The sequence below is a fragment of the Lytechinus pictus genome, chromosome 3 (genome assembly GCF_037042905.1).
Source record: "Lytechinus pictus isolate F3 Inbred chromosome 3, Lp3.0, whole genome shotgun sequence".
Taxonomy (NCBI): domain Eukaryota; kingdom Metazoa; phylum Echinodermata; class Echinoidea; order Temnopleuroida; family Toxopneustidae; genus Lytechinus; species Lytechinus pictus.
The window spans coordinates 48,275,052-48,300,598 of record NC_087247.1 but is presented as its reverse complement, the minus strand read 5'-3'; the positions used below and the strand labels follow the sequence as shown (position 1 = coordinate 48,300,598).

Below are 25,547 nucleotides of genomic sequence, written 5' to 3'. Positions count from 1 at the left end.
TTTACATTTTTTTGAAGGCGTGGGACTGGGGCGGCTGAATCCCGAACTTTTTTTTTTTTTTTCTTCTCGCTCTGCAAACGATTGTCAAAGGTCAATATTCGTACATCTGATTGAACTTTGCCATGTACCATTCTATTCAACAGGTTCTATGCTACAAAATAAATATAACTTGTAATGAACAAAAGTAAATTTATAAAAAAATATTTCAATTTGTTTGGAACAATGCCTACTTATTACCAGTTTTATTGTTTCCTCCAGTGAGTAATTGCCATTATGCATAGGAATCTGTAGGTGCTATAGGGTTAATAAGGTATCAGAGTAGGTTTAGCAGTGTTAAAGGAACAATATTCTTGTGAAATGTGGTTGATATGGTCAAATTCACCTTGACATAAAATTTCATCTCCTTTCACCCTCCTTGTGGTTTTTTTTTTATTCCAGGGAATGAAATAATTCCACATTATTTCAACAAAATTTGACTTTTATAATTAGTTTTGCATTTTAGGACTTATAAACCTGCAAATTTGTATTAAAAAAATAATAAGATAATTTTTTTTGTTATTATAGTAAATAAATTATGGTTTAATTGAAACAACTGATTCAAGTGAGAACATATGGCTGAATGTTCACTCAAGAGTACACAAGAATGATAATTTTGAGTGCATCATGACTTTGTTTCAAGGCACTGAAGTCTAATTTTCTGAATAACAAACTATTCAAGTGAACAATCCCACATGTTTTGTTCACCGCAAGCATTATTCATCCATGGACCCATATATGGCAACTAGAATATAAATCAGTGGAGTGCATTTAGCATTTTGGATCAATAAAACAAATTGTATGACACCTACATAAACCCTTGTCATTTGATTGGTTGTTTGATATTAATCATTCAGCCTATTTTACGATGACGCCATCAACCATGCAATTTTGGATCCATTCATCGTGCAATTTTGTCCATTGCACGCGTGCAACGAGACTGCAGGCATCACAATTAAGTAAAACCACTGGTGTTTGCAGCATGCATGTTGTATGTACTCGATAATCAACAGAACGAGCTCGCACTGAATGAGCATATTTTGCATCGAAATTTAAATTTTATATGAAAAAGAATCTATTTTTTTAGATGTCATATAAACCAAATAATGAATTTCTTTTCATTCGTGCAATGGACAGAATACTTTATTCAGTGAAAGATTAAATGAATGATCCATTTCATCTTTCACCTCGTTAAGTATTCTGTCCATTGCACTCATAAACATTCATCACTTGTATAATAATAAATGGAAATGCTTCATGGGTCTTACGAGATTTTGAGTACATCTTTTTCAGAATCTATCCCCTTAAGTCAAATATAAAATCACTTTATTGTCATATTCATTTTCAAGTAGTTTTTTTTCAAACTCATGTCCAAGGTTAAACAACATTGTTCATATGTACATCATAACAGTGATCACAGTGACATTAAAATATGAAAGTTTTTAACATAAAAAATATTGAAATGGTTATGAACAAAAAAACATCAACAAAAATATGTGGAATAATTGTCAGCAAATAATTAACATTTTTTTAAATAGATAAAAACACCATTCATTAAGTAGTGATCATGATAAATAACATTGTGTCCATTTGATTCTGTTGGTCATTCATGATAAAAAAATTGCCTGTCCATTACATTGGATCATATTACTTAATTAAATATGTCGAATACAATAATATTTACCAAATAAAAAAAAGTTTTGCAGCAATCAGACATAAAGGGTCATATTTCAAATTTTTGGTATGCTAAACATTGTTTACAGCAGTAATCTTCCTATGAATTGTCAGCAGTAGTCTTCCTATGAATTGTCAGCAGTAATCTTACTATGGGTTGCCAGATATGACATAATCTTTAATAGATCTTATTAATCAGCATTCTGTCTTTATCATAACTGTCTTTATTGTAATATTTCAATATGACTTGTGGCTTCAGGGCGTATGCGGTGGACAAAGGCGTTTTCTAACTATGGGAATGTTTGGATATCTCACATGGATGCTATAAACAGGCCAACTTCATCAACAGCCATTGTGCAAGATATAAGCCTAATGTAGGAGCCAATACTGTTTCACTGGAACTGCATGGTATCTCAGGAGCTGAAGGGTTAAAGAAATGAGATAAAATATTTATTTTATAAATGATATACAGTGCGTATCAAAAAAAAGTTTACACTTTGAAAAAGCTCTGGGAATTAAAAAATATACAACATGTGGGTAATTTTTTCACATATAATCTTAGGTTTGGGTCTCATCTATCCAATGAAAGTAAAAGTTTTGACAGAATGTTACACTTGAGTGAGCACTGTCCATTTTTGGAAAGCTCGTTTTGCGCAGAAATGCTTGTTTTTACGCTGTTTCAAGGGGAAAGGGCAAAATCAAACTTACCTTGCGAAATATTTCTCATACATTTCCCTTGCACTTTTAGTCAATTGAAATAAAAGGGATACATTCAAGCATTTTGTAACAATTTTGCCACCCAAATTGAAATTTCATAACTTAGTAAGCACAACCTTTACCCTATTTGTGCCAGCTGGATCTGAGGACATAACTGAATCTGAACAAAAGTTTATATCAGACATCTCCAGCATTTTTTCACTAAGTGTTTATCATTTAAAGTGGGTTTACATTTCATTTTTTATTCAATACTTGTTTCTTCACACTTTTCCCAAGCTTGACAATGATAAACAATATGAAAATCAAACCTAAGCCATTTCATGTAAATCACAGCTCAGTGTAAAGCAAATATCGTCACGATGGCCTCGGTGTGTGGGGGAGTGGGGTGGGGCGCATTGCACTCTTCGAAGTGTTTTGGGCAAGGAAACAAGTTAAAAAAGGTAAAAGATATCTTCAATCAATTTTACTTGCTGAATTCCACATGTTCTTCATGATTAAGGTCTACTTTTATTCGCATAACTATATCTAAGTTCTGCGCAAATCATTTTTCACTAACTTTTCAAAAGTAAGTGTTGCTCACTCAAGCGGAAATATTCTTTGACAGTTATATCGTCAATTGCCTAACTGGATCTGTACCAATGTTAAAATATGGAAAAATCTTCAGGATATTACAAATGTATAATTTTAAAGGATTTTTTCTAAGTGTAAACTTTTTTTTGATACGCTCTATATATATATATAAAAATTCATTTTTTAAGAATACCTACTGATTCTACCTTTTGTTTGAGAATATATGATACATGTATATACTTTGTAATGATCTATTTAACATGATTGGATCATTACACAGATATGAGTATGTACCATTACTTGGTGATGCATGTATATTTATACTGCCAATGACAATTAAAAATTTTACCTGTACTTAAAAACAGACAAAATTTACAAAACAAAATGTATTCCTGTGTCCTTATATAACATGAGAAACAAACAATCATTTCAAAATTCTATCAACCAATATGTAGGAAAATAGTATAATGAACAGTTGTGAGCTAAGAGCAGTTACCACAAACAGCAAGAAAGACAAACCAGATGGACCATTTGTAGAGCCTCCAGAGATTTTTAAAATAAGTTTTTGAGGGAAAGGGTTAACTATGTTCATGTATAGCTGAACAAAATGAAGTATAAGAAGCATCCCAAGCCAAAGACGTGATATTAATTAACCATAAAGTTAAACTAGATATTGAAGTCTGCTCAAGGGGACAAGATAATGATCTTTACAAGGAAGTAGTTTTTTAGAAATAATTTTCTTTTGTATGCACTTATAATTCATATAGGAATCACAATCAAAGGGAGCAGAACAAGTAGTCTTCATAAACAGATACTGGGGAAAATGGTAAATAGACCAGTTTGACTGCATTAGAAAACACAAACTTAAAGTAGAATCACATCAATGGTATACTGACCTTTCTGGTATTGGAAGACAACCTTTTGACAGACACGCCCACATCCATTGGAACAACATTTTTCCCCTCTCCCACAATCTCTATCAGACTCACAGTACAATGCACAATGGCCTACTGCATCAGGTGGTAACCTTGGGCACTCGCCAACATCGCCTGGCAATCCTGTAATATCAAGGTAGAAAGAACGAACAAATCAATCCTGTTTATTTTTGTCTTCATGATGAATAGTAGAACTGTTTGTTTTTGCAAGGCTATCAAAAAACAGGAATCACAGTGAGCAACTTGCCATTCTCTTTAACTTTTGTAGCCGTTTTTTCACACTTTTTAAAGCCCTTTTGAAGCTGTTTTTTAGCTTTTTTGAAAAACAGCTACAAAACAGCAAATGTTGTCCCTTTTGTGCAGCTTTGCTCAATGAGCAATGAAAATCTTGAGAATAAAGGTTAACTTTTTCCTAATAGAACCAAATAGGATAAAGATCTCTAACATAGATAAACACATGTGTTTATGTGTAAAATCATGTGTATTGTGATTGCTTAAAAAAACCCACTAGTGTACAGGCAGAATGCCATTACAATATTATTTTGCTTATAAATGAGCAATTACTAATTTTCTTTCAGAATAATTTGACATAATTTTATTTCTTTACATAACATTTTGGTTATCTAATTGGATCTTATCGAAACTATTTCCATGATCATAATCATAACTGGACTTTATGTGTAACAAGAATAAATTTGAATAAATAGAGAAAAATAAAACTAGCATAAAGCTGAAAATTTCATCAAAATAAGAATCTGATGTAAAATAAGAAAGTTACGGCATTTTAAAGTTTCACATATTTCTCACAAAAAAGTGATATGCAAAACTCAGTGACATGCAAATGAGTCAATGATGTCCATCACTCACTATTTCTTTTGTTTTTAATTGTTTGAATTATACAATATTTCATTTTTTACAGATTTGACAATAAGGATCAACTTGACTGAACTAATGCTAATTCAACATGTTCAGGGAGATATTAATTGTTGTTTCACTTGACAATGAGTAGAAAATTAGAATATTTCATACAATAAAATACAAAAGAAATAGTGAGTGGATGGATGATGTCACCAGTATCCTCATTTGCATACCAGCCAGGATGTACATATAACTGTTTTGTGAAATTTAGCGAAACTTTAAAATGTCATAACATTCTTATCTTACATCCAATTTTGATGAAATTTTCAGTGTTATGCTTGTTGGATTTTTCTCTTTTTATTCAAATCAACTTTTTGTTGGGGTGGACTTGTCCTTAAAATCCTTAAAAGAAAGGTTTAACCAAGATTTTAGAGCCTTTTTATATCTATGAAATAAAAGAACAAAATTATTGTATAATGAAGAACTAAATCATTAGTTTCTTTAAACTAAAAAACGGGGATGGAGGTCTCACAAGTAATTCAATGTATCATTTTTTAATTCCTGAATGAAAATTGCCAGTATCTTGTGTACTCCACATTTTTTTAAACCATACTTCGAAGCCCTTATAAGAGCAACCTTTAATCTTACCTTGTGTCGGCTCTAAGATGGCTGCCGTCGAGGGACACGATGGACATATTTCTTCACACGCTGGACATATTAACTGACCAGTGTGAAGATATTGATTTGATGCTACTCCAATATTAAGGATTTGTCCCGGAGAGGTACAGATGAAGTTCATTCCTTCCACTACAATGGTTAATCCTCTATTATCACATACTACCTACAATGAATAAAAATAATAACAATATTGATCTATAACCATCATCAAAGTAACCATACCTGAGAAAAATCAAGAGTAACAATTATATGACTTTAAGTACAACTGCCACTGCTGCTACTACTACTACGACTACTAACTAATACTACTACTGCTACTTCTACTACTTTTATTACTACTATTACTACTACTACCACTACTACTACTAATCCATTCTTTCCAATTCTATTCACCTGATAGCAACCAGCGCCGGTTGATTTTTGTGTTTGGGTGGTCCGACACTGCTGCCGTTTCCATGCTGACACAGATTCTATGCACAATGATCCTTGACCATAGTTCTCTGCTGCTAGATTAGATGTCATACCTGAAAGGTTATATAATTAAAATGTTTTAGCATTTTTCTTATTCTCAAACAGGGGATTTCAATTACCACTATATTACTCATCATGCATTGCCCCATTTTGAAGTTTTGTAAATGGCCTTTACTTCACATAAACTAATTATTATAAATGTTTAGTATCATACACTTACCTGGATGATTTAAAGGGTCTCTACAGACTGTGCCTGTAAGTGTTGTCCCATCTCCCATCTGATAGGTAAATTGCTAGATAAGGAAAAAGACAGAACAAATTATTATTCATAAATATGCTTTTCTATTTTAACCTTGTTTCACAAAAAAATGCTATCAATGGCAAATTATATAGCTGCTATAACAAGCTAATAACAGTGCACTTGATTGGTGGAGACCAAATTGGCTTTGATTTCTAGCAATTGCTCTGCATTTACCATGTCTTATGAAACAGGGCACTACTCATATCTGACATATTTTGTCATCTATGAAATAATTGTTCAAATAATTATTCAAATGAGTGTAGTTACATGATACTGCAAAGGAATTAATAAATCTACAATAAAGGTACTTACAAAACAGAAAACAAAATAGTCAATTATGAACAAGATGAGTAAAACTGTAATGAAAATGGTAGTATCTAAGAGCTCTGGGGTGGTATTCTGAAAATTGTCTTAACTTTCCTTGTAAATATTCTTGTAACTAAGCAAGATAACAGCTAGCTAAAATTCTCTCAAATCGGTATTCTGAAAATTGTCTTATCTCTGTAAGGACGTCCCCTATTTTATCTCTGGCACGTCCAATATTTTATCATCAACCAATCATTAAACTTTTTATATGCTTAGGTCCATCAATAGAAGCATCTATTCTGAAAAATAATTAAGCGCATAACTGACAGGAGGCGTAATTTCCCTTGCGCCTCCGATGCTTATGCCCTACTGTGCTAAAAATACACATGGCTGTTCTCCCAGTCATGTTTCCTCTGAAATGATTCATCATCTCGAATACGAATCTTTAAATGCTGAAAAGTCTATCAATCCGTCTCTGTAATGTTTCATTTTGTAAAACAAGACGTTCTTGCGGGATGCAGCAAGAAATTATTATTTTTGACCGACAAATATCACATGTGCCATAAAGTTACAACAACCCCTACCTCTTGTAAATTTTCTTGTATTTTGCAAGGAAATTAACAGAATGCAAAGATTAGAGGATTTTCAGAATACCTTTTATCTCGATATATATTATCTCGCGCACAGAGATATATATATATATATGCGCCGTTATCAACTTTACGCATCATAACTCTGACGTCATACACGCTCAGTGAAAGTTACAAGAAATTTTACATGTACAAGAATTGTCAGATTACGGATTTTATTTTAACTGTGAAGATATATTTCACTTAAGACAATTTTCAGAATACGTCCCCTGGATTGTATGATGTGATATGAACTGATTACTTACCTGGTAAAATGGACAGAAATCTGCAAAAACTGATGATCCTCCAAATCTACTCAGACTAGATGAATTCACACCAGGTAAAGATGTAAAGTACTGAAAAAAAAATTATTCAGTGGAGAAGAGAAATTTGGCAGCTATTAAATATTACCAGTACATGTGCTTCACTATCAAACACTATTTCAGCATGTTTATAAGAAAATAAAAAAAATTGTTCACCTTTTGGATATGAACGATGTTATGTTAATTCCGTTTCTCTGAAAACAGGTATGACTGAATTTATCATCTTGTTAAAACTCTCATTATGAGTGTTAATATTAACTACCACAAACCATGAAAACTTACACAAATACAGTACAGAAAATACATATCTTACCTGGTATTCTATGGGTAAATCACTAGAATATTCATGAAGATTGCACAGAGCTACAGCAGCTCTCCCTACATCACATGTTAGACTAAAAGGTTCCTGAGACATTATATTGCAGTATGGTTTGATAGATTCGCCTCTGAAAGATATAATATTATTGATAACAAGTAATATAAACTGCAACTTTAGCAATTAAGATTGAAATGCACTATTTGCTATGTAGTATTGAAATTCATAAATCTGTGCACAAGCAGTCAAGACTTGAAGACCAATTGATAAAGTCTGAGCCGCATCTCTACGCAGGAATTACACTCATTGTCTTTTCCTTGCTAAGCCTCCAATGTCTGTATGAGGAGAAACAGGAATTCATGGAAATTCACAGACAAAAATGCTGCGCAGAAATCTAAAAAGACGCAGCATAGAGTTTTGTTAAGATGCCCAGTATATCAAGCTTTGAACTTGTAAGAAATACTTTTAACTACTTCGATAATCTAATCAAATTATTGTAATACAGGTCCGTACACATGAGCTACATTGAACTCTATTATGAGGTGCCTCTTCAGTAGCTGCAAGAACAGGTCGAATTAATACTAGCCACTCACATAAACATCTTACACTACCAGCATGCACATAAGGCTGCATTTCCTCTTTTTTTTTTATTCTGCTTTAATGATGGAGAAGGGGGTATTTAGAGGGTTTTGGTCAAACCCCGGTTCTTGCTTAGCATACATATATGCAAAACATTGTTATTGAAAAGGGGGAAAATAGGGTATACAATGCAGATTGAAAGGGGGAAAATGGGAAAAATTGACAATGGAAAAAGTGAAGAAATTTAGAGAAAGAGAGGGAGAGAAAGCTGCTTTACCTGTTTACTCTTGTATCCATCCAGTATTTGCAACTTTTCTTGGCAAAGCCACACCCTTGATTTTGACCCCAATGGAGTGGATCTGCTCGATCATAGTTTGGTACATACCATCCTGTATCCTCCATTACTGCTAAGGTTAACCTGGAGAAGATCCTCTCATGGGTGTGGGTTCCAGTCATAGCTTCATTCTGGTAAGACAAACATTATGGGCAATTAATCTACATGTTTTCATGTCTGCCCTCACTCTCAAACATGATATGAGGGCATTGTAATTTTTCATATTTAACTAGATAACGGTAAAAGAATGCAAGGGATGTAGCACATATCAGGGGTCAGACATAAATATACTTTACAGAATTGCCTAATAAATAAATGTTCTTTACAATACATGCACAAATAGAACTGTTCTGGGGTTATCACCGTGAGCTGTCCCAGGACAGTGTGTGCCCTCATTAGTTTACTCTAACGTAATAATAATTAAATCACTATAAAATAATTACACATAATTGTGTGTGCATCTCTCTCTAGTTACAGATGCCAGGTCTGTTTGTCATGAATAAAATATTGGCTGAAGATCGCCATTTACTATTTCCCCATTCTACTCTACGACCATGACAACCCTCACATGCAGTGACATGCTTCTATTGACCATAGTATGTATTCCACATGAGCTAAATAAGCTCTTATCCTGTAATGTGCATTTTGATACACAAAGTATGTGTTTATTTTTCAATCATTATTTGAAATTGAATGTTTTCCCTCTTTTTGCAGCACATTGTACAACAGATGGTACCTGTACATACCAGACATAGAATAGAATATTCTCACTTACAGATATTATGGATTTATATTATATCTACTTCTAAAATAAGGCTTTCAACATTCTTAAGAATTAGCCACCATTTCTCTTGGATTCATAAGTAGTACACTACACAAGTCTATTACATCCAAGAGGTCTATGCACAATTTACATGTACTGCAGATATATAGCTGCAACTCTCAAGTATTGATTTTCACTAGCAGGCACATATAAGGTAACCTTGTCAATGTACATGTAGATTAGGGATTTATTAGACTGCTCTCAATCATCATCATCATCATCATATCAGCCATGTTCAGCCCACTGCAAGGCGAAGGCCTCCTCAAGTTGGTGCCAAAGGTGCTTGTCTTGTGCTGAAGCGATCCAATTTATGCCAATTAATTTTGTGAGCTCGTCACTCCATCTCAATTTTTGTCTACCCCGATTTTGTGATCCTAGCCATGGTCTCCATTCTGTGATGCGTTTGGTCCACCTATTATCATGTGATCTTGCAAGGTGGCCAGCCCATCTCCATTTCGTTGATTTAATTGCTTTGATTATGTCTATTACTCCAGTCTGGCTCCTAATCCATTGTATGGTTTTCCTGTCACGTTTTGATATCCGTAGCATTATATGTTCCATACTGTGTTGAGTGGTTTTTAATTTCTGTTCCATTTTTTTTGTTACAGACCAGGTTTCAGAACCATAGGTCATTGCCGGTATAACGCATTGATTAAATACTTTTCTCTTAAGGCAAATTGGTATATTGCTCTTCATAATGTCATTGAAATTCCCAAAAGCGATCCATCCAGCTCTTGTCCTCCTTTTAACTTCATCCAGTTGTGCATGATCCATTCTGACATGTTGCCCAAGGTAGATATAATGATCTACTTTCTCGATTTCAGAATTATCCATTATGATTCTTTCCTCCTTAGCAAATTTGTTGAACATTACTTTTGTCTTTTTCATGTTGATCTTCAGACCTACTTTGTTACTTTCAGTGTTGAGATCGTTGAGCATATTTTCTAGCTTGTGGCCATGATCAGTGATTAGAATGATATCATCGGCAAATCTCAGGTGGTGGAGACACTCACCTTCAATGTTTAGCCCTGTACTTTCCCAGTCTAATTTACGTATTATTTCCTCCAGTGCAGCGTTGAACAGTTTGGGTGAAATGGTATCTCCCTGTCGCACTGCTCTCAATATAAACTCATAACTGGGTGAGAACAATGAATTTCCTGTTCCTTTGTTATCTATCCACACCTTTCCTCAATTATTGTCCAGCAATGATAGTGCATTGTGTTCTATCAAGACAGAGTCAACCATGCATGAAGGCATGTTGAAGATGCAGTATGTTTTGGGGCCCAAGGGTTCTGATAATTGTTTTTATCATCATTTCAATGCTTATAACATGCACAATAATACAGGAATAATACATTATTGGAAAACACTGAAAGAATTCCCTGAAAACTTTGAAGATATTTACTAATATCCATTTACTGCAAAAGCATGGTGGCATGAATTGCTAGGACCATTTTTCATAAAGCTGTTTGTAAAGTAACACATGACTTTACAAACAACTTCATGAATAACCTTTCTATAAGGTGATTATAAGATAAATTCCAGGTAGCCTGTCATAATAAAGCTGATCCTGAAATTATGTGTAATTGTTATAAAGAGCTAAAAGAAACACCCTCATCAGTCTGTGTTTGGTACTATACTTACTGCTAGTAATCTCTTCTCAAAATGTGTGATCTCTGTTCCTGTACCACCATGATTTTCAACTTCTATACCTTCCAATGATGGACACTGAAAGTGGGCTCTTGCTTCCTCCTGTAAATAGCAATTAATTATCAATCATTGCTATTACAAATTAATTTCAACAATAATATCGGGGAAATGTCTAAGTGTATGATTTATGTTCCTCGACTGCCGTGAACCAACTTCTATTCCCTTCAAATACACACAAAAACACATACACAAATAGAGCTCTCTTCTCTCAGGTTATGTGCAAAGTAGAAGGTCATAATAATGATGATGATGCACAGCATTTGTATAGCGCCATATATCTGTCAAAGACATTCAAAGGCGTTTTTTTTGAGGAGCCAGACAATCTGGGTCGCCTAAAAGGGCGCGCACACAGAACTGTCACCCGCAGGTCTCTCCTCCCTATATAACTGATTGGGGGAATTCAGGTGGACCACTACACCGGGGTTTCCCCTACTCATATTCGAATAGTGCAGTGGGTTCTTAACGTGCAAAGGTGGTGACTTTCCTCTACACAGGGCCTCTATCTAACATCCTATCCAAGGGACGAAGTGTTTTCCACTGTAACATTGACAGGCAGACACTTTACCGACTGAGCCAACTTCGCTCTCATATAAGAGAGTATTTCATTACTATAAATGACCTTTCTTGTTTGTAATCTATTTTAGTTTCATTGTTTGGGGAAAAATGATGTGGAGCAATATATTTTGCCACAATCATGTAAAAATAAAACACCAACAAAAGTTACAAACAAGTACATTAAAATTAAGTTAGCAGTTCATGTTAACAAAGTCACTGTGACTGATCAACACTGACTTAAAATAAAATAACTGTCTATATTATCAAACATCACTGAAATAGAAATTTTATTATTTTTTTTTAACACATCAACTTTTCTCTTTAAAATGTAATATTACTGAAAATGCCATTTACAAGGAACTGAAAGAAAATTGTTATCAACTGCAAGCCAATAATAAAGCTAAATTCTTGCAATTATTTACAATTTGCAATAAATGGCTTGTCTTGGCTGGCCTGCTTCTGGCAACATAATCAACTCAAATACAGTTACAACTGATACCCCCACTCGATTGTAAATAAGTTTCTCGCAAAACTCCCTGAGAGTCTAAAATCTCTGAAAATAATTGACAGAAAAATCCCCCCAGTATCTTTAGCCTTTAAGAGAAGTAATCCATCTCCCTGTATCTATCCATCAAGGGTGTAAGGTGTAGCTAATAAATATCACTCATCTTACATGGTATGACATCAAATCTGACATTCAACTCACCACAACTTTCCTGGTGACAAGCATCTTGACAGTATAATCTATCTGTCCTTGGCCGACATCCCAGTCTGTTCTAGTCACCGAGCGGATCACATTCTCACTCCACTGATACAAACCCAGTCTGAATGATAGAAAACAACATTCATGATATTAAAGAGAGAATTCAGGACAAGTGAGTGTTTTATAAAGTGACTTGATGAAATTGTAAGGACAATAGATAAAAGCTCATGTAAACATTGCATGTGACTATCCCCTGAGAGCAAATCTGTCAATGACAAGATGCTCCATCAAACACTCACAAATTTCAAATAAGGTGAGATCATGTTGTTTGAAAAAAAGGCTGAGTTTTATGAATGAAATATTTGAAATATATATATATTGTGACCTCTTCTACGCTCTCATGTTATTTCAAATTAATACCAGTGAGAATAGATCCACTGCAAAGGCTTCCTTTCTAAATGTCTTTTTATTGAAAGTACCACAACAAATTTGTTACAAGTTTTGGGCCAAACATACAGTACAAATCAGATGTATGTGTGCACACATACGTACTTAAATCTGCGTCTTGTGCAACTTTCGATGAAAATTTTAAGAGTGAATTCTTCATTCCACTAAATGTAGACATATGTTTACACTGTACAGTATGTTGATTTTTGTTTTCCAAATGTAAATTTCCAATTGCTTTGCAACAATTTCTGTCACATAAAACTATTGTGAAATGGGGGCTTTAAGAACCAATTCAAACAATTTTAACAAACATAGTTTTCATTGAAAGGAAAGCAAGTGTAACATATCACACTTTACCATGCTATTCATAGTATATAATACTTAAGCATACAAATAAAGTATTGCCAAATGAGGTATATATATCCTTTGCTCTCAATCAACAAACTCTTGGGGGTTTTTACATCACAAGATTCAAGAAGGAAAGAGGATACAAATATATTTATACATATTTCTTTAATATGGAAAAGTGACACATCTGCGAGATCACTCACGTTGCATTGAATTCTGGGAGACCTGATGGCATGCGTGGTGTCAAAGGTCGACCGTTCTCATCTCTATAGAATGCATAGAGAGCAGCAGAGAAACCCTAGAAAAAAACAAAAGTACAGATTCACACATTATAGCGAATAATACAGAAAATTTAGTAGAGAAAATTCAATGACATTGTTTTCCACTTGAAAATTCTGACAAGGCGTTAATTAATCCCTGGTTCTGTCACTTCCATGCATAGGTTTACATTGATAAATAGGTGAGGGACAAGGAGTCTGCACATTACATTATGCGGTAGAATGCCTAATAGCTTATCCATGTAGATCTTTATACGGTATCCTAAAGCCATTTCCAAAACACTTGAAGTTCCCTTTTTGCTGTGGGATTACATCAATTAAAGTACATCATAATAAAACATCATAAATGTAAGTAAATAAAATTAGTAACAAAATCTGAAACATACAGGTTTTAATAAGTTTAGGCATTAAGGCCTTATTTATTATTTTTAACAGATATTTCCTTATTTTGAAACATAATCAAACAATCATTTGAAGAGACTTACCAGTGCATGGATTATTTCATGCTGAATGGTAGTAAGTAGAGTGTAGTGTTTAGACAGCTCTGTGGCCAAATGATGAGGACAAAGATTGATATATCCAGCAATAGGTCTGTAGAAATGGAATATATAAGAGAATCAGTATAAAATGGATTCTCAAGGCTCAAAATAGTACAATTTTAAATGAATGTATACATAAGAACTATATTGGATGCAAATTAATTATGAAGTTTTGATAGATGTTTAAGCTTTGCATTGTTTTGGTGAACCGCTTGTATGACTGTCATCAAAGAAATACCAGATGGATTCTTGATTGAGTGCAGTCTAACACCTACCTCATTGCCAGATCAGGAAAACATTGTAAATGAATAATAATTGAATCAAAATTTAACTTAGGGGCAATTCCATAGGTTGGTGGACATGAGCTCAATGTGTCTTTGTACTGTATTGCCCATCTGAACCGTAACGTGAGTAACCACTTTATCTGCACCCCTAATAAAAACCATGTGTTCTTTATTTTTTGAATTATATACAAATTTGTCTCCCTAATATACTTCTTTGAAATGGATATAATCAACTTTCATAAAAGCCTTGTATGAGGACACTTTTCACTTATGTCTACTTTTCATTTTATACATGTCCAAATCATGTAACATGAGTAACCGACACATTTCAAAGATTTGCCAGGAGCATAATGAAATTTCCCAAGTTTTGTTTTTATACAAAGGATAGTCAGACTGCGTACTATGTTGTGATAAAGAGATGTTTAGTTCCTATCAATAATAATGGGGTTACAGCTCCAAGTATGAGTCAAGGTGTCTCCAAATGTAACATGGGTAACCATGGAATAGCCCTTAGCATGAATCTTTTCCTCATTTCATTTCGATAAATTTCTTTTTTTTTTCTTCTTCTATTTTACTCCATTCATTCCAATCACTTTCAGCCTTTTAAATTTACACATCCTAGTGGTCCAGTGATGGATAGAAAGATTGATACAACCTGAAATATGTCTGTGAAGACAAGAATACACATTTAATGAAAGCAGTACATGCAATTCATTGTTGTATATGCATAAAGCTTTGAACATTGACAACACGTACTAATAAAGGGTGAAATAGATAGATGCTTTTAAAGAAAGAAAACAACATGACAGAAAATACTATTGATTGCTCAATTATTGAATGTGGAGTGATGTAGAAACAGCCACATAGAATCAATCTGCTAATTCAATTAGCAGGTTTGGATTAATAAAGAATAACTTTTAACTTTAAGCAAAAAACATGAGACACTATAGTGGTGAAATGTCAATCTAATAAAGGTAACATACTCTGTATTCACTTCATATGATTCATATGGTTAGTAATCTTACTCTCTGTAATGTTAATTTCTATCATACAATTCTCGCTACCCCAAATAGCGATTTCCCCGAGATACGGGAAAATCCCTGTAACGCGCATTGCATTATGGGATAGCTTTTCGGTATTACAACTTCCTGTTCGGAAGTCCAATGCACTGTTTTGCCATTCAGATCAACAGTGCCGTCATGCACAACACAACGTTGCTTTCGCTCGGAAAGTTCGTGATCACAACCCTCTCTTTCACGATACAGTTTAACGGCCTTTTCTGCTTAATTAAGTCACTAATTCTGCCCAAAGCTTTCCATTGCAAGGTATTCCTCTGTCAGTTAAGATTTTTTTAAGTTCCGAAACTGATTTTTTATCCATTTTGTGGTCGACGAAAAATTGAACGGAATGAATGCTGTATATATTTAGCGTCTAGTCGAATACGATCGTGATGTCAGGCCGGTCGCTAAATGCAAAATTTTAAGATATTCATTTTTTGTTTAATTTTTTTATAACCAAATAAAAACATGAATAAAAATTATTTTCACGTGAAATATATTTTTCATTTCTTTTTATAATTCAAATGGAATCAAAACTGACCAAATTGAATAAAAAGTATTATAATCTGTACATATTACGCTGATTGGCATCGATTTCAGCGTGGTGGAAAACTCAGTATCGCGAACCTCGCGCGAGTATGACGACCCGACGGAGTGAAAATTATCTCGTCTCGCGCATTATGAGATTTTGTTCCTATTTGGGGTAGCGATAATTCATCTCATCTCACCTGTCCATTTCAGCCTCTAGCTGGCAGTAGGAAGCATGAGCACTCATATCAGCTCCTTCACAGTCATACGTTGCCACTGCACTCACATAAAGAATGAAATCTGTATAACTGATTCCTACACCTGCTGCACTGGTGTTACCAACCGGACCACACACTGTCTGGTCTGCATTACATGCATAACATATCTAAAATGGGATATGAAAAAGTTGAAAATAATAATTGTACATGAGGGATGAAATATGAAATTTCAGAAAACTTTAAGGGAAAATAAATCAACATACCAAACACACCATTACCCTAAATGACCATAAATAAGATGGAATACAAAAAAACAAAACATTAAAAAACTTTAAACATATATCTGGGTCCAGAAAATCCTTTCTGGTGAAGACAAATCAACTGAGTATCTAAGTAACAGCCACTATTCAAATAAAAAATATATATCATCTCCAATTCAAGTTGAATTCTTGAAATTAATAATACAAATAAGAAGATTGTAGTGGTTTCATGGTATACCATGCATTCTTTCTTGAAAAGGACCACCCAAAGTGGACGTTTCTACAAGTGTGTCCTTGTTGCCTTCAGGAGAATGGAGAACTAATTATTTTGTTTAATTAATTATCACTTTGTCTGTTTATTCATTTACTTGTTAATTCATTCATTAATTCATTCTTTCTTTCATTTACCCACTCACTCATTAAGTCAGTCACTCAATAACCCCATTCAGTCAATCTGTCAAGTTAGTCTGCCTTTTACTCACTCATTCATTTGTTGGTGATAGAATGTAAAGTGGCTGTGCACAGCCTTCATTTTCTCATTCTCTATTTAGAAGAGGGGAGAAAGAGGAGAATTGTATTAACAAACCTGTGAAGTGTAATTGATCGTAAAGTTTTGCATGCCAAAGATGTGTTAGAAACAACGATTACCTGTAAATGTTGATGAGGTATTGTAACAGGTCCACACATTGTATAATCATCACATCCTCCGATACAGTATTCATGACCATCAGCTTTCTTGATATAATGTTCTCCAGCACATTGTCTGCAACAGATTGATAAACAATTTAAACCACAATATAATAGACATCGTCAGTCAGTCAGTCAGATTTTTTTCCCGATACACATATATGAAAAGGAATATTTTTATAAGGAGATTGGCATTGTTCAGGCACAGATGTCTTCTGCTTACAACATAGCTGATGTTCTACCAAAACATTTGCCAATTTTTATAATTTTTATGTAAAAAAAATAAAAATCAATATACATGTAGATGACTGTAAGAAAATTAAGGTTGGTCAGTACATTTGAGTTTTTGGGGTCAAATTTGAATTTGAAAAAATGAAAGCTGGCACATTTTTATGAGGGTTGTTAAGGTTACAGCAAACAAAGATTTATATTTTTCCTTACTCAGGTATGTACATGTATGCATTAAATATGCTTGAAATTGATCCCTCAATAGGTTCTTCAGTTATCACAACAAATATTTTCAGGTAATAAATGACCATTGTTACTTTAACCTCTTGAAATAAAGCTTGCATTATTTTTGACAGTAGAGAATATGTACATGTACAACACCTAGTACAGCAAGGATAAGGATTAAAACCTCATAAGAAATATATTTGCTGACGAGCATTTACCTGTTGAGTAGAACTGTTGAAAGACTCTGTTTTACACTTAGCAGGTTTGACAAAAAATCTAGGGCTTCCGGCAAAAGTCTCTGGAATATATCATCAAATGTAATAAATGATGGTATTAATACAATTATCTTTTGAAAAGGAAAACATGTTTAGAATAAAAATCAACATTATTCCCAATTTGATGATAATTCTTTTCTTTTTCAAATAGAAATAAATGTATGACCATCATCGTTTGGTGACTTGTTATTGATCAATTAATATTCAATGTGGCCTTTAATGACAATAGTTTATAATCGGTGTCAAGTGTTTGAAGCATTGGTAATAGTTTAACAGCATTTTAAAAGAGATATATATATACTGTAACCTCTGCTTGTCGTATTTACATCAGCACCCCAGTCAAAATCGTGCCCACCTGATTAATCATGCATGTCCCCTTTTGCATAACATGCAATGATATATCTTCCATCTTACCTGACAAGTTTATTAATATTTGTGATATCAGGACGATTGATATATATATATTCAATAGATAAACGCATTTAAATCAAAAAATTTAAGTTGTAAGAAAATTAATATAGTTTTCATAAACTTTTATTTTGAGTAAATCACGATTTTATGTTTCATAGTGCCATATATGTGTGTGTAATATTCCAATTTGAAATGATTATTTATTAGACTTATAATTTGAAACTCAAATAAGAATGATCGCATATCAAAGGCAGTCAAAAACTTTAACATATTCCGTCAAAATATTAAAATGCATGATTTCCAACATTCTTTTAGATTTTACGCTAAAAATCATACTTTCAAGCAAACGTGCACTTAGCATCCGCCCAGACGTTTTTCCTCAGTATTTCCGCAAGACTTTAAGCTGGGATGCCAAGAAATGACAAATTTCGCTTTCCAAAGTATAAAAACTCTTAGTATGTACTTATACATGTAATTATGCAGGGTGCGACAAACCCGCTTGCCCGGGGCAAGTGAAAATGACGTGCGGGCAAGCATTTCTCAAAGTCAATTGCCCGATCGGGCAAGTGGTTGTTTTGGAAATAAAATATCAGTAGACCCTCTAAATGTCAATATCTTTTGGATAATCACAACTATCTTTCCTCATATTATGTCAAACCAGTAAAAAAAACCAGTGGAAACTGATGTAAAATCAGCGCCAATTACCAATAATTTATCGCCAGGTACCTCATTCAAAAACCGTGCCATCGCATCTTATGTTCTATGTGTGCAATGACTGCGCATGTGCTTCTATCTTGCGCAATTTGCAGATGCAAACAACAACAAAAAACACCAAGAGAGGCTAAAATTTAACCTTTTGCAAAAATCCATGAAATGGCCATCTATTTTCCATATTACCTCGAAATTGTTTTGATTTAGTTGGGAACTACCGAGAAAATGAAGAATATTCAGCTCTTTCTTGACTCTGATTTAGGATGATGTTACACTCGGTAAATGTTTTTTATTATTGTGGTCCCACATGTAGACTTTGATGGTGTTGACCAAGTGTAAAACGATCAAAACGATCAACGATCGTTTTCAGTTGTTGCAACACCATGAAAAAACCCATGAAAGTCTACATGCAGGACTACAATAAAAATAAATATTGACCGAGTGTAACATCATAAAATGATGAAGAATATTCTTAATTTTCTTGATAGTTTCCAACTAATTAAAAAAAAACAATTCAAGGAAATATGGGAAATAAATGACCATTTCATGGATTTAAAGATGCAAAATGTCAAATTTTAGCCACTCCACTTTTGACAATTTTTTTTTTTTTACATCATGAAACGATCTTTTTCAGAGTCAATAAAGAGCTGAATATATTTCAATGGCTTTCTTTACAGTTTCCAAATAAATCAAAACAGTTCTAAGGAAATATGGCAAACAGATAACCAATTTGTAGATTTTAAGATGCAAAATATGAAAATTTAGCAACTTTTGGTGAAGGTTTTTTTTAACAAGTGGAATGCCTCTGGCCGTCTCACCTGCATCACGCGATTCAATATAGCAGCAGTGCTGATTTTGAAAACTACTATAACTCGCACAAGATGTTCAGTGATACTTGGTTACTCGTATTTCCACGTTTTATGAACTAGACCAATACACTTATAGAGATATGATGGCAATTCAACAAATACCCCCAACGTGGCCAAAGTTCTTTGACCTTACATGACCTTTGACCTTGATCATGTGACCTGAAACTCGCACAGGATGTTCAGTGATACTTGATTACTCTTATGTCCAAGTTTTATGAACTAGACCAACACACTTTCAAATTTATGGCTGTAATTCAACAAATACCCCAATTTGGCCAAAGTTCATTGACCCTAAATGACCTTTGACCTTGATCATGTGACCTGAAACTTGCACAGGATGTTCAGTAATACTTGATTACTATTATGTCCAAGTTTCATGAATCAGATCCATAAACATTCAAAGTTATGATGGTAATTCAACAGATACCCCCAATTCGGCCAAAGTTCATTGACCCTAAATGACCTTTGACCTTGGTCATGTGACGTGAAACTCATGCAGGATGTTCAGTGATACTTGATTAACTTTATGTATAAGTTTCATGAACTAGGTCCATATATTTTCTAAGTTATGATGACATTTCAAAAACTTAACCTTAGGTTAAGATTTTGATGTTGATTCCCCCAACATGGTCTAAGTTCATTGACCCTAAATGACATTTGACCTTGGTCATGTGACATGAAACTCAGGCAGGATGTTCAGTAATACTTGATTAACCTTATGGCCAAGTTTCATGAACTAGGTCCATATACTTTCTAAGTTATACTGTCATTTCAAAAACTTAACCTCAGGTTAAGATTTGGTGTTGACGCCGCCGCCGTCGCCGTCGGAAAAGCGGCGCCTATAGTCTCACTCTGCTATGCAGGTGAGACAAAAACCTGAAACGCCCATTATAAATAGCGAAAAGTTTTTTTCAAAATAAACGTAATGACTCAGGCCTACGTTGCTGAAAATAAACTTTTAAATGTGTGTTCTTTTATACTGTACATGATTCTCAATTGTTGTTATTTTGTATGACCTTTAAAAATAATAGTGCTGTCATAATAAAAAAAAATTGTAAAACAAATTGGGCAAGCAGTTTTTTCTATTGGGCAAGCACATTTTTTCGTCACTTGCCCGACAGGGCAAGTGACGAAATTTTTTTCATAGAGACCTGAATATGCACATAATGTATGGTATGTTCAATTTTTCATTCAAAATGCGCACATTGTAAAATACACATTGTCTCCTTTCGGATGACATGAAATGAGATATTTTCCATCTTACTTGAAAATTCTTTTAATATTTGTGGCATTAGCACATTTACTATACATTCGATGGATAAACGAATTTAAATCAAAGAATTTCAGTTGTGTAAAAAAAACTTCAAACTATTGATAGTTTTCACAAACTTTTTTTAAGGAAATCACAGTTTTATGTTTCACAGTGCCATATATATGTGTGTGTGTAATATTTAAATTTGAAATGTATATTTATGAGACTTATATTTTGAAAATCCAAATAAAAAGAATCGCATATCAAAGATAATAAAAAATGTTTACATATTCCGTCAAAATATCAAAATGTGTGATTATCGCCATTCTTTAAGATTTTATGCTAAAAATTACACTTCCACACAAAAGTGCCCTTGGCATCCAGCAGTAAGCTATTTCTGGCTATTTTTGCAAGATTTTTAGCTGGGATGCCAAGCATTAACAAATTTTGCCGTCCAAAGTATAAAAAAATTGTTTTGGCCAGTCTACTAAGCAAAAGTATTAAATAATTTCTTAATCAAAATCTTTCCACAATGAAAAAAAAAAAATTCAACTGTCCATCTGCTTAACATGCTAAGAAAAACTTTTGTTCACATTATTTTCAAAGGTGCATTTTTGTCTCGCCTGCATAGCAGAGCAAGACAATAGGCCCTGCTTGTCCGACGGAGGTGATAGTGGCGTCGTCAACATCAAGTCTTAACCAAAGGTTAAGTTTTGAAATGTCATCATAACTTAGAAAGTATTTGGGCCTAATTCATGAAACTTGGAAATAATGGTAATCAAGTATCACTGAACTTCCTTTGTGAGTTTCAGGTCACATGACTATGGTCAAAGGTCATTTAGGAGTCAATGAACTTAGGTTATGTTAGGGGAATCAAAACGAAATCTTAACCAAGGTTAAGTTTTTTAAATATCATAACTCTGTATTAGTATATGGATCTAGTAATCAAGCATCAGTGAACATCCTGCATGAGTTTCAGGTCACATGACCAAGGTCAATGAACTTTGGCCGTGTTGAGGGTATTTGTTGAATTGCCATCATAACTTTGAAAGTTTATGGATCTAGTTCATAAAATGTGGACATAAGGGTAATCCAATATCACTGATCATCTTGCACAAGTCTTTGGTCACACAATCAGGGTCAAATGTCATTTAGGATCAGCGACCATAGTATTTTATCATTTTATCAAAGTCAGCACTGCTGACTGCATAATGCAGGCAAGACTGCCAAAGGTGCTCCACTTGTTCCGTATACCATGTACATGCACCCAAAGAAACAAGGTGTGTGTAATAGTTCAACTGCTGTTAATTTAAACTATTACACATAATTGGTTCCTATAGAGTTCAGACAACAGTCAGAACATGTCAAATCACTGAACCAACCTTAATTAATGATGATTCTCTGATTGAAAGTGCATCAATTGAAATGTCATATTCCACATGAACACTGAGTTTATGGGTTGTACTCCTTTCACCTCGATGACTTGACCGGGGAAGATGAACTCCATATTTTACCTACATTTAAAGATGTATACACAGAATTAAGTGAAAAATAAGATAATAAATAATTTGATGTGTAATTCATTTCACAATTTCTCAATTTTCAAACATAAACGAAGTGATAAATTTTACAAAAAGTCTATTTTATCAATTTCTGATTTTTCATTATAAAAAAAAAAAAACATACTGGAGATTTACAACCCCCCCCCCTGCAGTTTAATTTTATTGTGATTTAATTCATTACATGAAGTTATATTGAGTGTAACAAGTTAAGATTGTTGCCTGCCCATTTATCTTAATCCCTCACAGCTTAAGGTCTTTTACTGGCCTTACTTCCACTAACTTCCCTTTGTGTTTGCTTACTCCTTTGCTTTCATCCCCTTCTCTAACCTGATTGGTCATCACAACTTCTCTAACCTGATTGGTCATCACAACTTTAATGCCCTTTTTGTCTCCTTGTTTCTAGTGCTGTTGCATGTCTATGATCTATATTATGTTCGTTCCACTTTATATGTTTGTCATTTTGCCTCCGACGAAGATTCTGCTAGGATCGAAAGCTTAGGCCCCTTTTGACTCTCTAAGTTAAAATTAGATCTTAATTTTCACTTTGCGAGTACATAACACACACACACAAGCAAACGTTGTATATTTCAGGTTGCTTTGAAATTAAGAGAATGAATAGAGGTGAACATGGCTTCATTTCCTGTCAAAAACAAAGAAGTGAAATATACTCTAGTTATTCTGGTATAACAATAAGTATACATCAAAGTAAATATGGTTCCATATAAGACCTTGAAAATGTGCCAAACTGATAAAGGAAGGCACAAATACATGTAGACCTATAGCTCTCACAATGTACAACCTCCTTCTTCCTTTCTTTGTTTTTATGTTTCTACTTCCACTTTCGTAATTTCTTTTTCAATCTGTGGAATAGGTTATAGGATTGAATTTGAAGTTGAGTTTTAAAAAAATATATAAATTCCAAATCTGAGATTCATTTACAAAAAGAGAAATCAAAATGGAAAAAAGTGGACATTCAAGCTGATAGTAGGCCTACGATCAATTACGCAAATGGCACAAACCTTGCATTAGTGTGAGTGAGTACATGTACATTGTATTTGTAGCACCAAGATTAAGAAGGTTAACTTGCTGAACTAAAAAAAAAAACCTAACAATCATGAACTTTAATAAATCGGTGTAAAATTCCATTAAAATGATGAGTCTCAAAATCTTTGTCTACAGTCTATCATTCATAGAAGAAAAAGTAAACATAGATCTATTTGCATCTTAACTTATGGCCATTTATTGGTGGCAAGCTACATTGTACTCTCTTATTTCTTAATAATAATATTATTAACGAGACATTGCCGATATCATGCTGATTGCAACTGCAAGACAGGTGTCCGACTTTAGCCTAGGGCATGTAGGGCCTAATCTTTCTTTTTCAACTTGCCATGATAATAAAATTTGACAGCAATGCTAACGGGAAGACGATACAAGACATCAAATTTTTTGAATCCCTAACAAAGAGACAGGTTTTTTTTATTCAGAAGTTGCACAATGTTCGTCTACATTTTTCGCTCACAAAATTCTCAATATATGGGTACCGGTACAACTCAGAATCTCGAACTCTAGTCTCTACATCTATATCTTTTTGTGATCTTAGTTTTCTTATACCTGGTTTTGCTGCGGTGGTTTGTGGACACAAACATGACTTTCGATCAACATACAGCTCAATAGACCGATGAAAACACAAGCTGAAAGCCTCTCCATTGCATTAAATGCTGCTAATAGTAGACATTAAATTACACCCACTTCCGGCCAGTTCGGGTACGGGTGTGAAAGCTAACCCTGTGTCGCTGTCGATGTCGCGTACACGTACGTACGTACGTAGAACTGAACCGGCCGCGCCGGGCTGCGCCGGCAGGATGGATATGGATCATCGCGGGATGGATCGACCGCAAGTTTGGTGTTGGGCGCTAGCCTTGTCACGAGTGCACCCCTGTTGATTACCCCATTAGGGTTGGGGGTCGATCCACACCGCATTAATTCCCTGCTATAGCTCCAACCGAAGTTTGTCTAAACATGAATGAAATCACATTGTCATGGTAATTTTTCAGTTTTCAAAATTTCGGGGGGGGGGGCATAATGCACACCCCCCTGGTGCCGCCAATGAGGTCACGTTTTCTAAAAAAAAATATATATTTAAAAAACTAAAAAAAGGGAGGAACGTGAGGAGACGGTGTCAGCAAAGAGTTTAACCCGACACTACTTGCTTATCTTTTATCAAGACTGAAGTATCCTTGATTTGAAGATGCTAGTTCTCGATTAACTTTTTTTAAAGTATCCTCCAATAGATGTGCGTGGTAATATGATAAGATAAAATATTTATTCGTCTTTCTTTCAGTGGGCCCTGTTACAACCGATAACGTCGCAGCAACGCATAATGTCACACCAACGCATAATGTCGCAGATTGCGACATTATGCCAAGAGCGTCCAACGCATAATGTCGCAGTCAACGCATAATGTCGTAGCTTGTCGTAGCTTTTCTACTAACGCATAACGTCGCAAGTCTTAACGCATAATGTCGCAGCGGTATTTGCTTCAGGACTCGAGTTAAAGGGGAATCCAGCCTTGGCCATAAAATGTTGTGATGGGAAGGAGAAAAATAAATTAAACAGAATGGTGAAAGTTTGAAAGAAATCCGACAAGCAATAAGAAAGTTATAGCTGCTTTAAAATTGAGATCACTAATACTATGTAGATTTCAAATTGGCAACTGGGTAAGTAAATTATGACAAGGGCAAGGACAACTTTCCCATAGGCCATGTACTTTATTATCAGGGATTTGTGGTTTTCTTCTAAGTACCCATTCCCCTGGCGCAGTAATCTAAATATAACCCAGGTAGTAT

At 34.3% G+C, this 25,547-nt stretch overlaps 1 protein-coding gene across 1 annotated transcript; it reads right to left on the bottom strand.

Annotated features, from left to right (window-relative positions):
- On the bottom strand, positions 1–24,660 carry LOC129257110 (leishmanolysin-like peptidase). Its single transcript, XM_054895364.2, has 17 exons — positions 24,313–24,660; positions 22,519–22,650; positions 17,837–17,916; positions 17,127–17,241; positions 16,201–16,385; positions 14,077–14,182; positions 13,517–13,611; positions 12,522–12,639; positions 11,195–11,302; positions 8,671–8,858; positions 7,812–7,944; positions 7,442–7,531; positions 6,160–6,232; positions 5,862–5,992; positions 5,439–5,631; positions 3,894–4,055; positions 1–2,130 (listed from the first exon to the last, which is right to left on the bottom strand). The coding sequence occupies exons 1-17, from the start codon at positions 24,406–24,408 to the stop codon at positions 2,033–2,035; spliced, it is 2,103 nt and encodes a 700-aa protein (XP_054751339.2). The 5' UTR covers positions 24,409–24,660; the 3' UTR covers positions 1–2,032.
- Between the last annotated feature and the right edge of the window lie 887 nt (positions 24,661–25,547).

What these genes read in the sequence shown, in the direction of transcription:
- LOC129257110 (XM_054895364.2), bottom strand. Translation starts at nt 24,408, where the DNA reads ATGGAGAGGCTTTCAGCTTGTGTTTTCATCGGTCTATTGAGCTGTATG. An exon ending in ATGGATACAAGAGTAAACAG is followed by an intron (nt 7,945 to 8,670) that starts GTAAAGCAGCTT and finishes TATATCTTTCAG; the next exon opens with AGGCGAATCTATCAAACCAT. An exon ending in TGTCTTCCAATACCAGAAAG is followed by an intron (nt 2,131 to 3,893) that starts GTCAGTATACCA and finishes TTAACCCTTCAG; the next exon opens with CTCCTGAGATACCATGCAGT.